This window comes from Pan troglodytes, chromosome 16 (assembly GCF_028858775.2).
Source record: "Pan troglodytes isolate AG18354 chromosome 16, NHGRI_mPanTro3-v2.0_pri, whole genome shotgun sequence".
NCBI classification, from domain to species: domain Eukaryota; kingdom Metazoa; phylum Chordata; class Mammalia; order Primates; family Hominidae; genus Pan; species Pan troglodytes.
Window position 1 is genome coordinate 40,281,916 of NC_072414.2, and position 15,055 is coordinate 40,296,970.

At 37.9% G+C, this 15,055-nt stretch overlaps 1 protein-coding gene across 5 annotated transcripts in view; it reads left to right on the plus strand.

Moving 5' to 3' along the window:
• The window catches only part of SLC12A1 (solute carrier family 12 member 1), a 97,737-nt gene extending 88,855 nt beyond the window's left edge, over positions 1-8,882 (plus strand). For 4 of the 5 annotated variants that reach the window (XM_009428977.4, XM_009428980.4, XM_016927024.3 and 1 more), the window contains 3 exons: positions 4,260-4,395; positions 6,438-6,505; positions 7,554-8,882. In XM_009428977.4, the coding sequence (XP_009427252.3) occupies positions 4,260-4,395; positions 6,438-6,505; positions 7,554-7,689 (340 nt within the window). In that variant the 3' untranslated portion in view covers positions 7,690-8,882. The remainder of the gene's footprint in view (positions 1-4,259; positions 4,396-6,437; positions 6,506-7,553) is intronic. The other variant, NM_001110839.4, reaches the window with a different exon arrangement.
• The last annotated feature ends 6,173 nt before the right edge of the window (positions 8,883-15,055 follow it).

The window sequence follows — 15,055 nt, forward strand, 5'->3', positions numbered from 1 at the left end:
TAATTAATTTATTTATTTATTTTTAAGACAGGGTCCCACTCTGTCGTCTAGGCTAGGTTGCAGGTGGTACAATCATAGCTCATTGCAGCCTCTAACTCCTGGGCTCAAGAGATCCTCCTGCCTCAGCCTCTTGAGTAGCTGAGTCTACAGGCATGAGCCCCTATACCCAGCTTTTTTTTTTTTTTTTGTAAAGAAAAGTCTCGCTATGTTGCCCTGACTGGTCTCAAACCCCTGGGCTTAATTGATCCTGCCACCTTGGCTTCCCAAAGTGCTGGAATTACAGGCATGAGCCACCACACCTGGCCTCACCCACTTCTTGTAGCCAAATTCTCCTTGCTGTTGTTGGTCTTATCCTTAGCTAAGCATTATCAATGTTTGCTGATTAATTTGTCCCTATATTTCTTTGTCTCTTTACTTGTCAATCTGATTTTCTCAATCCAAGTCCTTGTTTCCTTCCCCTTCTTTCATAATAGTCTCTATCCAGCTGCCATGGTCACCACCCTGCATAGCCATCCTTTCTGTCCTGTTGCTGAGGAGGCTGATGTACCTCTTCCATTAACCAAGCCTCTTTATTCTTTGAATACTTTTCATAGTCTGGACACTTTTCTTCTTACTACTCTGACCTTTGTCCCAAGATGTCCTCTTCTGATGTCCACCATGTTAATTTGGTATTTGTCACATGTCCTCATTATCCTGGAATAAAGAGAATTAATTTTTTTGTCAGGAAATAAATTAGTTTTCAAAATTTTGGAGATTTTCTCTATGTTGTTTCAAGGTATTAAGGAAAATGCAGGGAAAAAAAATCCATTCTTACTGAAATAAAAGAATCCTTGTGGCCAATATACCCTGCTGACGAAACAGGACGCCACCAGGAGTGTGCTGGAAGAGCCATCCTCCTCTTTTCAGCCTCCTACCATAGTGATGCCATATTACCTTATAAAACAGTCCATATCTGATGTTGGCAATGGCTGTTCCAATACCTGAGAGTAACCCTAATGTAGAAGACAGTATGGTCATTCAATAAATCTCACCGATGGCCACTAGTAGCGCGTCTGGCACATTTGTAATACCTTAATTAAGGCAACTCCTCTGGATGGTCTAATCAGAGAAAGAGAACTCTTCCTCTGGGCTGATGCAGCCCCAGACCCAGGGGCTAAGGCTTAGAGAATAGAACACTGGCTCAATTTCAGCTCCCACTTGGACCTTGGCCGGGCAGCCCTTACCTACTGTTAACAACTATCCCCTGATCACTCCCTATTCTTTCTTGGTTGCCGGGTGATACACAATGTCAAAAATAGTTTGTCAATGATTTCCATGTTGGAGGCTAATTTTAAATGCCCTCAAATTGCCTTTAATAAATCTTTTGACTACCCATAAAACATCAGTAAGTCTTGATGGAGGAATTTTATCATAGAAACATTATCTATAAACATGGTAGGGCAAGGGTTAAAGGGAGTACAAAAGCAAAGTTAATGAGAAAATAATTGACCCAGGAGAAACTGAAAAGCTCTTGTGCTCAAATTCTATTTTTTATTGTATAGACTGAATTAAAAGTCATAGGACAAAAAGACAACAATCTTTATGTGGAAATCGAAGAGAAACTAGAAGCAATTAAGTAGGTAATTTAGTTTAAAGATGCTAGAGTAGTCCCAGAAACAGTTGGTACATTACTTTGAGAGAAGAAATTTTATGTGGACTTAGGGGGAAAATATTATGCAATTTAAAAATTTTTAAACTTTATTATGAGGAACAAGGATGAGGAAGGCAGCAGTTAATTTTAAAAATTGAATTCTTATTTATATTTAATAGCATGTAACACTTGGCTTATTCTATAGTCAATTAAAAGTACTTATAAAGAAAAAAATCAGATTTAATGAGATTCAAAATAGAAATCTTGAGCTACGTCAGGATCCTCTAGCAAAGAGAATGAAAAATGGCCAGCTCAGAGATGATCCAAAGGATAGACCAATCAAAGATGAACACAGAGAAGGAGCAGTAAGAGTGCAAAGACAAAAATGGGCAAATACAGCCCCGTTATCACCCCCTGTGTCACTTAGCATGTTTCAATTGCAAGTAAAAGAAAACTTAACTCACAGTGATTTAGACAATAGGAATTACTTTCACATATAACTTAAAAATAAAATCATATTTTGGATTTCAGGGTAAGCTTGATCTAGGTTAATTTTGTAATCAAGGACTGATTCTCTTTCAGTCTCCCTACTTTACTTTTTTTTAATAAAATCATCTATCAAAGTTGATTTCACTTATAAAAACAAGATGACTGTCAATTGCAACCAGGACTATCTACTCGCTCATGTATGTTCCGTAGGAGAGAAAGTTTGTCTCTTCCCAAATTACTGAGCTCAGGGTCCAGGGCTCCTTTCAGGTTTCACTAACCTAAGCCACTGAGACATTACTGTGGTCAGCATAGTTGTGGGTGCTTATTGGTTCAAGTTTACCTGTGTTATGTGCCCACCTGGCCAATTACTCTGGAAGAAGACATAGAGTTGTGCTGATTGGCTGACACTGGCATGGAGTCATTCCCACTGAAAGTACAATGAGGAAAACACAGTACAGATACTGGGGAGACAACCAGCAACCTCTACTCCACCTTCTATTTCTTAGGAAACTATTTTTGTACTGTGCTTTCTAACAAGGATTTGGGCTGAGCTGCAAAGAAACTCTCATCCTGATCAAAATAAGTATACGAAGAGCTTAAACAGAAAGCCTCTCCATTGCTAATCTCAACCCTGTGGCTGCTGAGTAAAGTAAATATCTTGCCTTTCCAAGGCACTGCATGCTTTTCAGAGCACTGTCACCCAAATACTCACAGTGACTCTCAAGCCAGTTTCTAGCAGCCATTGTTACTCCCCTTCTAGCAGCCATTGTTACTCCCCTTTTATAGCCTAGAATATCCAGGTCAAGGAGGACAATGCGAGAGCTGGAGTGAGAACCCAGACCCTACTCTCCAAAGCCAGCACCTTTCCATAGTAATGACCACTCCTAGAGGTCTCTAAAGGCACGACACTGTTGAAATAGGAAATAAAAGTTGAAAGAATAATAGGGCCTATCAGTCTTATTCTTTCCCTGTCTTTGCCTACCTTTCTAAATAAGTTAATGCAATAGAAGCCTAATGCATTAAGTATCTTTTCAGTCTCTTAACAAAGGCTCACTAGTAGGGACAATCCTGCTCCTTTGTAATCTCTGCACTTTTATCTGCAAATCCTAAATCAGGCCAGTTGGTGAGATAATTGAACTCATTACTTCATATTTTCATTTCTTGACTTAACAGCATATCAATTCTAATTATTATTCATTCTAAAATTACTAAATTATAACTAAGCTACATTATATAAAACCAAAGAAATTGTTCATACTTGAGATCATCTTAAAGTAGCATACTAGAGACAACTACTGCCATAAATTATAAGTTTTACTTTGTGTCATTGTTTTTAAAAATAAATCTTATGAGGTTCTTATAAGTAATTTTTAAAATGTTCTATACCTCTTAGCTGCTAGTTTTCTCCTCAGCAATTTCTTTTTAAATGTTCTAACATAGCCTCAGATTTTTAGGCATTAAAACATTATTGATTTTTGTTCTTTCTCCTAACATGAACCTGAATTATACTCATTTGAAAATCTCAGACAGCAACATCAAACAACAAAAGGACAAGGGGAGCATTATTTGCAGAAAACGTCCAAATTGTTCTACAATCATTAAACTTGTGGGAGCCCTTGCTGTTCTCCTCCTACCTGCCCGTGGCCTCCTGCCATGAGTGGGAGTTGCCATGTGGACTAAGGGTGAGGGTAGCCATATCCATTTCCTACATTAATTGATAAATGTCTCCCATAGAGTCTGTACAATAAGCAAGTGGAAACTCATTTGTGTGGTAAAGTATCTACATTACAACTATGTCTTCGACTACACTATGCAGAAAATGTCTTTGCAGAACAATTACTACCTATGTGTATATGTGTTAATATTGTAAGTATGTATGCGTATGTGTGTTAATATTGAAGATCTAATACCTAATAGGCTAACAAGGCCTCGAACACTCTAAGGCCTTTTCTGGGGTAGGGAGGGAGTACTGTAGCCATGGTTTTACTCACAGTAAATTCCCTGCAAAGATAATTCTTAAAAGATTTGCATGATATTCAGCTCTGATTCCTCAGCCAGCAGAGCCAGTCATACCTGGAGTATCTGTGAAATAATGAGTTAGTTTCCCACTGTGAGGCCTCCTTTATAATTCAAATTTTAGCTGGAAAGTCTTTGAAGAGATGATTGAACCATATCGTCTCCATGAAAGCTGCAAAGATTTAACAACTGCTGAGAAATTAAAAAGAGAAACTCCGTGGAAAATTACAGATGCAGAACTGGAAGCAGTCAAGGAAAAGGTAAGGATTTGTCTTTCTTAATTTTTTTGCTGTCTAACTAGCTGAAAAAGGAAACAGTAGTTGATTTAAAGACAATGAAGCAATATATTTATTATCAAATGTCATTATTCAAGATCCAAGCTTTCTGCATTTTTCAAGTGCTTTTCAATCATTTACTGGATACAATTATTTAGAAAACTATTTCATTTTTTCCCATAAGGTCAATTATATTTTAAAAGTTAAAAAATAGGTTATTGGTACATATTGTGAAGTCTCCTTTCAAATTTAATTTTAAAGAGCAGGAGACAGACTCATCAGCCTAAAATAATTTGAGTCAATATGTGTGCAAAGTTGATAAAGTTAGATTGACTCACAATTTAACACAATAAGAAATACTTTTAACCTGATGAAGAGATGGCTATGAAAAACTTATAAAGGCATCTGAAGAAACATATGATGTGACTGGAACAATGAATACGGAAGCTGGATCCAGCACACATTGTAAGATGGATGTAAAATGGTGAGCCTTTCTAGAAAGCCCAGTAAGATGCTCCCATCTGTGCCTTCTGTCCTGAGCCAAATGAAGTTGGTGATAATGAGAATAATGCGAAGGGCAGGGGGTCAACAACTAGGTAGAAGAATTGACATCTGGATTGGACGGAAATGAAAAGGGACCACAAGAACTTCTAAACTACAAAATCTTGAGTGTTTTCACAGGAGCACTCAAGCGCTGCTAATCTCATTGTACTTTAAGTATAATTGCAGGCATTTACAAATGTTAGAAAGAAATCTTAGGGCCGGGTGCAGTGGCTCACACCTGTAATCCCAGAACTTTGGGAGGCTAAGGCGGGAGGACTGCTTGAGCCCAGGAGTTCAGGGCCAGCTTGGTTAACAGAGCAAAACCCCACCTCTACAAAAAAATACAAAAATTAGCCTAGTGAGGTAGCGTGTGTGTGGTCCCAGCTACTTGGGAGGCGAAGGCAGGAGGATCACTTGAGCCCAGGGGGCAGAGGTGAGCTGAGCTCGTGCCACTGTACTCTAGTCTGGATGATAGGAGTGAAACCCTGTTTAAAAAAAAGGAGAGAGAGAGAGAGAGAAATCTTAGGATAAATGGGTTAATCAATTTAAAGGCTCTTCAGGTAGGATTTTGTTTTACTGGAACATGTGGGATTTTGGACAGTGAAGGAAGATAAGGGCCACCCTGAGACCCTGACCCCTGGGGCCCACGAGCTTCAGAGAGCCTCGCTTGGACTGACTGCCCACCATGCCCTACATAAGCCACATTAGGAGCTGAACTTGAAAAAATTCGAGCAAGAAACGCTAAAAGCCTTTTAGATTTAGTGAAAAAAAAGAGACTGAACTAGAATTATAAAGTCTGTGTGTAACAAACTGCCCGGTTCTGACCAAGATTTTTCATATAATTGAGCAAATCATGCATCTGAGCCTTGGTTTCTGAACCAGTGAAATACAATAAAAAATATTACTCTCATCACTGCAAAGTGGTTATTTTTCCAAGTGAGTCTTTTGGTGGCTTTTTAATTGAAAGCCCCCTCTGCTTACAGAATATTCAGAGAGCTTAAAGAAAGGCAGACTAGAATATAATTTATGTTCTTAGAGTATCAAATTGGTATCAAGATTCAATCGGTTTCTTTTTTAACAGAAAACCTATTGCCTCAAACTGGCCATTCTACTGTGCATGGGCATGGGCATATGCCACTGTGCCCATGGCAGGTTCATGAGGCTCCTTGTAGTGTAGGAAGAGGCCAGGGTAGGAGAAAACACCTTCTTTTTAGTGTTATCTATGTTGTTTGCTTCCCCTCTCCCTAGAATTTAATAAGCCACTATAGCACAATGAAAATCTTTGTACTGTGTCTTATTCTTTATATTTCTAAAATTTCTCATGAGGTTTTAAAACACCATAAGTTTCTAAGCCTGAAAAAGTAATTGTAATTTTTATACATTTTTTAAGATGAGATTTTCTGCTTGTTCATGATTTAAGAAAATAAATTCTCATTCATAATTCTGGTAGAACTGTACTCAACAAATCTGAATGTTGCCCACAGAGTTACCGCCAAGTTCGACTGAATGAACTCTTACAGGAGCACTCCAGAGCTGCTAATCTCATTGTCCTGTAAGTATCATTGCAAGCATTGAAGAACATTAGAAATAAATCTTAGGGTTAATGGGTTAATCCATTTAAAAGCTTGGGACTCTTCAGGTGGGAATTTTGTTTTGTTTTTGTGTTTTTTTTGAGGGGGGGGTGGAACACGTGGGATCCTTAGACAGTGAAGGAAGGTAAGTGCCACTCTGAGACCTTGACCCCTCCGGCCCATGAGCATCACAGAGCCTCACTTGGACTTGCTGTCCACCATGCCTTATGAAGAGGCGTGTGCCCATCTAGTAAGACCACGCTCCAGGAATCTGAGACCCTGGATTTCTCTGCCTAACAGCCACAAGTCAGCGACCACAGCTCATGGGCCCCTTCCCTGAGTGGATGTCCCTGAGCCACTGTGCCCATGGCAGGTTCATGAGGCTCCCTGTACTGTAGGAAGAGGCCAGGGTAGGAGAAAAAGGCAGAGCCATTTCCATTTTCACTCTTTATGCTCTAGCCTTACAAATGTTAGGGTTGCGTCTACTGAAAATGTATGTTTGTTTACTTAAAGGTTGGTATTTAAACAAGAAAATCTCTAATGACTTCACATTTATACCTCATGAATTGACTCCTATGTATAAAGATAAATATATCTTCACGTAGTGTAGACTGGAAAACTATCCATCAAAGACATTGTAGAATGGTCTGCTGGATTGGTTGGTAGGGTTCCAATAGGTGGTTTCTGAGGTTTTTCCCAAATATAAGATATTTAAATTATTTGAAAAATCATTTACACCAAAAAGGGGGGTAGGTATTAGCTGATCAAATTCCCTATTTAAAGGAAAGTGAAAATATACATTTTTGTTTTGTCTTTACAATACCTAAGCCTGTTTTTCTGGTTTATAGATAGTATTACCTGAAAAATACATCAGTTTGCTATCTACAGTAAAAATAATTTTGGTGCTTTCATCTTGGGGTGGCGTAAAAATTAAGGCTGCCAGTTATTAAATAGCTCAGAAATACTAGTGCCGTTACTACCTATAGTAATTTTCACTTTCATTTTTAAATTTTTCCTTCATGTCATTAGGAGCCTTCCCGTGGCAAGAAAGGGATCCATATCGGATTTGTTGTATATGGCTTGGTTGGAAATCCTCACAAAGAACCTCCCACCTGTCTTACTAGTTAGAGGAAATCACAAAAATGTCTTGACATTTTACTCTTAAAACATGAAAGATTGGAATACATTTTAACTTAATGTAATGCATAATTAAGAAACATGTTCCAGTACTTTATGTTGTAAATCTGATCTATGGATATGCAAACCTCTGGAGATGATCCTACCAGATTCTACATACATTGCATAATTTTTATCAGTTAATGCGAGCTTTTTTTTCTCTTCTCAGCTTAAGGGGTTGTCAAAGCCAATGTTATCCCTAGAAAAACATTTTTGTCACTGCTGTTGATAAACAAGAAAATCAAGGAAACTCATGTTGGCTTATGCTCATAAAAACCACGAATGTGATTGTAAACTTCTCCAGACAAACTTAACCTTTTGTTTCTTAATTTTTTGTTTTGAGTGTTTGCTTCTCAGCCCTGGTATAGGTCTCAGCCCCACAGCAGGATCTCAATAAATGCTTATTGACAGGCTGGCATAGTAACCACGGGTGGTTATCAAAGGAAAAGACCAATAGGCTGGGGAACATAATTATGCTTGGCCCCCTCAGAGGCTTATACCTACAAAGCAGATTTAAAAATCAGTAACTCAAAACTTTAAGAAGTAGTTGAGTCTACAAAATATTCAAAGCAGTTACCTAAATAAGGTTATTTAATGTAACAGATTATATACTTAAAGTGATCTGAGCAATCATTGATAACATATGGCTTAAATTTGCTGCTGCCTGAAAAGTATATTAACTAGATTAGAAGACACCATATACTCCAATAAAATGAAATATATTCTATTCTCAATATATAAACTTTAATTGTACTCCCTATCAAATATTTTGAAATTTCCATCACGGCATTACTTTGCATATTTTTTTCTAATTAAATGGTTAGTACAGATGAAATCTTTATAGATGACTACTTGAAAACTAAGTGCTACAAATTTTCAAACCATTATTAAGAAATATATCCTGAATCATATATTTAGTTACTTTCTATAGTGATTGTATGGATTTAAAAGAATAATTAAAATGTGAAGTTGAAAAACTTGTAAAATTTGGAATATACAGATACTGATTTTTTTCATTTTTGTTAGTATACCTATAATACATAATCACATTGACAAACCAATGAAAATATTGTTTTTCTGATGAATGGCTTGATTTTTCTCCTTGACATGTTTTGACTGTTCATTCTAACTGAAAACATATATGGGAAAATATGAACCTGAAATAAAAGCACTCAAATTCAATTGCTTTGGCCTAGGTCATGTTTTTACTTTCAGTCACTAAAATTGTGGTGCAATGGTGTATCAGATGTGAGCCTGAATATTTCAGTCAGTGACCTCATCTGCAGCTGCTTAAAGCTAGGATTCAAGATCAGGACTTCCTAACCCAGCCTCTCTGCTCAGAAGGATGACCAGAGAATAAGGGAGACCATCAGCAAAGCTTAGGCAGCTGGATATTCCTATTCCAAATCCAGGGCCACTGTGCTTAACTCTGCCCTTGATAAAACCCTTTCTCTTGAGCACCATGGACCTGAAATCCAAATGCCTAAACTCAGCTTCATGTGGGCCTGACACTTCTCTGAAATACTTGAGGGTCTCTGGGAAAGGTGAGAAGTAATATGACTTCTTTAACAGGACATTCTGGCTCTTGTTTCTTTCCCGGCTGCTGCAAGTTGGGTTCCTTGGGAAACAGACTCTGAGACAAAGTTTAGCATGATCCCCTGGGGATCAACACCTGAGGGAAGGAGGGGAAGAAACAGCAAACATAGAGGTAAGCAGTGAGCTGGGATGCAGGCCCAACGACAGCCTCTGCTGACCCTACAGAGAGTCATCCCAAGCAGGGCAGAAAGGGCCAGGCTTTTGTACTCTGCTTTTTTCAGTTATTGCATGGAGGCTGCCTGGGAAGGGGAGTGACCTCTGGGGCAGGGGGGTGCATGGGGCAGCTCTGTGCAGCAGAGGCAATCCCCCAAGGGCCTGGCAGGGAAAGTCTATGTGCTGACAGCACTCCTAGCTGTTAGGGCAACAAGCTCTTCATTAAACAAGGTCTGGGTAGTACCGAAGGGACCATATACAGTAGTAGAAACCGAGTTACTGAATTTCCTGAGGGTTAGTAGCAAGAAGATGGCTGAGTATAGCCCTTGGATTCCAGGTTAAGGGTTGGGTGGCTCTAAGGTACTAGAGATCTTGAGGTTAAGAGCAACTGTATTGGGAATAAATTCGGAGGGCAGAAAGTTAAAAGGATAGGGGCTACAGTCACATAGCAGCAGATTTGTCCGGCCCTTGGTGCCCTGCTGTTGTCCTTTTCTTCACCCAACTCTTGATCCAGCCACCCATCATCTCCATGTCTACACTCAGGTTTCTGAGCAAGAAGGAGAACATTCCACAGTCATGTGCATTGGTGTCCAACTGTCTCTGTCTCCTCACTTTGTGCATGTTTCTCAAGAGCGTCCCCACCCTTTCCTCACCATGACTTCAGCATCACTTTTTCAGTTGCTGTCTCTGCTCCCATCCCCACAAACATAGACATATTCATAGACATAAAATTTCTTTCATAGATAGTGCCATACTGGGAGCATTGTCCTATGAGTTTTTCACTTAACACTCAATTTTAAAAATATTTCAATGGAAGTTTTATTTATTATAATTATTATTATTATTTAGAGACAAAGTCTGGCTCTCTCACCCAGGATGGAGTGTAGTGGTGCAATTATAGCTCGCCATAATCTCAAACTCCTGGGCTCAAACAATTCTCTCATCTCTATTTCCTGAATAGCTAGGACTACATTCATACACCACCACACCTGGCTAACCTTTTAAAATTTTTTTGTAGAGACAGGAGCTCACTATATTGCCCAAGCTGCTCTTGAACTCCTGGCCTCAAGCAATCCTCCTGCCTTGGCCTTCCAAAGTGCTGGGATTGCAAGCATGAGTCACCATAACAGGCCATCGATGGAGACTTTAAAAAGAGAGTATAAATTCTTGGGGACCACCATAACCCTGGTAAATTAGAATCTCTGGGAGTGGGACTGAGGGACCTGTATGTTCTGATGATCTGCAAGATTTTGGAACTACTACTTTGAGGGCAGTCCCTCCCATTTCCATGATTTGATTTCCACTACATGTTGATGTCTCCTGAATTTACATTTTTAACTCAGATCTCTTCTAACTCTCAGATCCATATATTTAAACACTAATTGTCTTGATGTTTCTCTCTAGGTGTCCTGCAGATACCCTAAATGCAGATTGACCAGACTTCTGTAAAAAACACACACATACACTGGAGGAATGGCATCTAATTCTCTTTCTCTCTCTTTTTTTTTTTTTGGACATGGAGTCTCACTTTGTCACCCAGGCTGGAGTGCCATGGCACAATCTCGGGTCCCTGAAACCTCCACCTCCCAGGTTCAAGCAATTCTCATGCCTCAGCCTCCTGAGTAGCTGTCATTAGAGGCACCTGGCTAATTTTTGTATTTTTAGTAGAGAGGGGGTTTGCCATGTTGGCCAGGCTGGTCTCAAACTCCTGACCTCAGGTGATCTGCTCGCCTTGGCCTCCCAAAGTGCTGGGATTACAAGTGTGAGCCACTGCGCCCGGCCTATCTAACTATCTTTCTCAATGCGTATCAGGTCTCCCCTGAAACAGCCGAGATCACGCCACTGCACTCCAGCCTGGGCAACAGAGTGAAACTTCGTCTCAAAAAAAATAAAATAAAATTTTTAAAAAACAGAATAAAATCTGCATCACAGCAGAAAACTAAGAAAGGATGCCATTCACATGGTAATTTTTTTAGAAATAAAATCATGCTGTAGTTTACATGGATGGAGACTGATGGAAGCAATCAAAGATCAGCTTACAATCAATGCTCCTGGGGAAAAAAAAATCTTAGGGAATAATTGCAGGAGACCCTGGGAGAATTCCAATAATCCCTCCCCGCAATTTGAAGCTGGAAGTGAGAATAGGCAGTAGGACAGGGTGGAGCACCTTCCTTAGGACCCATTGTGTTGGATACTGCAAGTATTCAGAACAGCTTCCCTGAGAGGTTGCATGTTATGCTCGGTGGGCATTGCTATGCAGCATCTCATGGATGCCTTTGGCAGAGGCATGAGAAAAGAAAACAACAACATTGTGTGTAAATCCCAATACATAAAGAGCATAAAAACATTAAAAATAATCCAAAAGAGAAAAGTAAAAAAATATTACTTAAAAAAGAGAGAAATTATACAATAATGGAATCCTACAATAGAAGAAAAATCAAACATGCAAGAAACAAATAGAAAACACAAATGTGTTCATCTTTCTTATTAACAAAATGACTCTCAAATTTAATGAAAAAATCAAACTCTATTCTATCTGCAAGCATTATATTCAGAATTAAATATAAAAAGGCTAAAAGTCCACAAGTGGAAGTGGAAAAAAAAGGCTAAAAGCAAAAGAATAAACAAAAATATATACAAACATTTAAGCAAAAGGAATAGAGTTGACAATATTAACTTCAAAGTTTAAGACTAAAAGAATTAGGAATGACAGGAGAGTATCATTTTATATTTATAAAATAGATATAGCCACAATGTAGCTATAACAATAATGCAGCATTCTGTAAACAAATAGCATAGTATTGACATAAATAATACAAAAATTGTTGGAAACAAAAGGACAGTCCCAGAAAGCCAATTTTTGATTTTTTTTTTTTTTTAAGATGGAGTTTCACTCTTGTTGCCCAGGCTGGAGTGCAGTGGCACAATTTCTGCCTACTGCAAGCTCTGCCTCCCGGGATCAAGTGAGTCTCCTGCCTCAGTCTCCTGAATAGCTGGAATTATAAGCATGTGCCGACAGCTCGGCTAACTTTTGTGTTTTTAGTAGAGACAGAGTTTCACCATGTTGTCCAGGCTGTTCTTGAACTCCTAACCTCAGATGATTCACCCTCCTCGGCCTCCCAAAGTGCTGGGATTACAGGCGTGAGCCACTGCACCCGGCCAGAAAGTCAATTTTCTTAGGAAGCAGTTCACCCTTATGACAATCTTTGACAAACCAAGTATAGGAAGAATTCAAACAACATTAAAAAAAAATTGAATAGGTACAATAGTGCTCACCCATAGAAAATACATCAACTTTTAAAAATCTATTGAATATTTATGAAAACAAATTCTATGTTAATACCAAATAAAAACTCGGTAAATTCCAAAATGTAGAAATAGTAAATATAACACTTTTATCACAACACAATAAAACTGACATTACAAATATATAAACAACAATATAAAAAAACCTTACTTACTGGAAAAAGAAAATTCTCCTAAATAACTCAGGTCAAAAAGAAGTAGAAAATGCAGTTTTAGACTCTTTGGTAAAAATGACATGGAGAATTCCACATAGCAAAACATATGATAAAAAAGCAGGAGTTGGAGGCAAATATGTAGCCATAAATGGCTTTATTAATAAATAAGAAAAATGGAAGTTAACATTAAACTCAAAAATTAAAAACAGCACGAAGTAATCAAAGGAAAGCATGAAAAAGAAATTGAGGGAAAAAGCAGCATAGTAAGATGAAGAGCTCAAGTGTAGGAGACAAAGAGCTGGGAGATGAATCTCAGTTTCCCCACTCTCTAGAAGAGGGGTCGTTAGTTGGCGTCCTTAAGAATCAGTCTTCTCTTATGTAAAATGGGGATTAAGAGAATGCACCTCTTAGGGTTGTTGCAAACAGATGAGATAATGTGGGTCAACAGATGAGCACAGTACTGGGCTCAGCACTTTATGGTAAATACTTAAGCATAGACATTATTATTTTCAATAAAGACAGTAACAGCTCAAATGACAAACTCAACTGTTGTTTGTTGCTGTTGCTAAAAAAGAAAGGAATAACATCAAATAAAAAAACTTCTTTTTAGTTTTAGAAGAATAGATAAAATATAAATATACACATTTACAAATAAGCAAGGGACTTTGGGTTCAACTTTGGGAAAGAATGTCCTTTAAAACTCTAGTATGGTAAATTTTTAATTACAATAAACATATCTATTTGTAGTAAAATATAAACTACTCAAATTAACTCAAAAGGAAATAGAATACCTGATAAAATCTAATACTTCAGGATAAAACACGAAGATTGTCAAAGATCTAGCTCAAAAAAGTTTCAACCCAAAGGATTTTTTCTAGGCAACTTCTTTTAAACTTTCAAAGAAAATATAATTACCATTCTATTTAAGCTATTGCTGAACAGAACAAGATAAAACATTGTCTTTCCCTTTCTCAGTTATTTTGCAAAACTAGCATAAACTTGATACCAAAATATGACAGACCACAAAAATAGGATACAAGTCAATGTCTTGTATGAATAAACATAGGAAAATCCAAAATAGAATACTAGCAACTCAATTTTACCAATGTATTCAAACAATATTCCACTATAATCAGGAATATGGTATTCTAGGAATACAGATATATCTTATTGCTAGGAAATCAGTTAATTTAATTAATCCAATTTAGTGAGCATTAGTTACCATTTACTTATTCATATTTTTTGAATATTTATTTGTAAGTGCATAGTGTACCTCTAGAAGAATGCATAAGAAACCAATTAGGGTTGACTTTGGAGAAGAAAACTGAATGAAGGACAAGTAAGAGATTTCATTTTTACTATATACAATAATAGCTACTCAAAACTAACATTTAAATAATTAAATCCATAAACAAGCTACTTGTCTGCCAGACTGTATTTAATGATTAACTCATGTTTGATCTGACATATATTGTGAAGGTCATATATAATAAATTTCTAACACTCAAAAATATATTATACCATCATTATTGTGTTGTGCTTATTTGTAAAATAAGTGAGCAACTAAAATGTCACTGTGAAAAGAAAAAGTTGACCCCATCACATACCTACTGATAAGCTTAGGTTTTTAGTTTTTTTTTTTTTTTTTTTAAACATGAGATCTTTTAAAATACATACATGCCTCTTTCTTGGGTGGAGAAAGTGATAGAGAAATATTGCATCAGATTTACCACTATGGCCCTGCAGACATTATTTAGGTCAGTAGGTTCATATTGCATATTTTACTTTCTGAAACTCAGGAATAGACATGTATAATCTTGTGCTGTGTTTTGTTTTGTTTTGTTTTGTTTTGTTTTGTTTTGTTTTGTCTGGAGACAGAGTCTCTGTTGCCCAGGCTGGAGTGCAGTGTCGCAGTCATAGCTCACTGAAGCCTCTGAACTCCTGGGCTCAAGTGATCCTCCCACCTCAGCCTCCCAGGTGGCTGGGACTACAGGTGCAAGCCACCATGCTGAACTATTTTTTCTTTTTATTATTCCTTTTTCTATAGATGGGGTCTTGCTTTGTTGCCCAGGCAGGTCACAAACTCCCGCATTTAAGCAATCCTCCCACCTCAGCCTCCCCAAATGCTGGGATTACAGGCAGCAG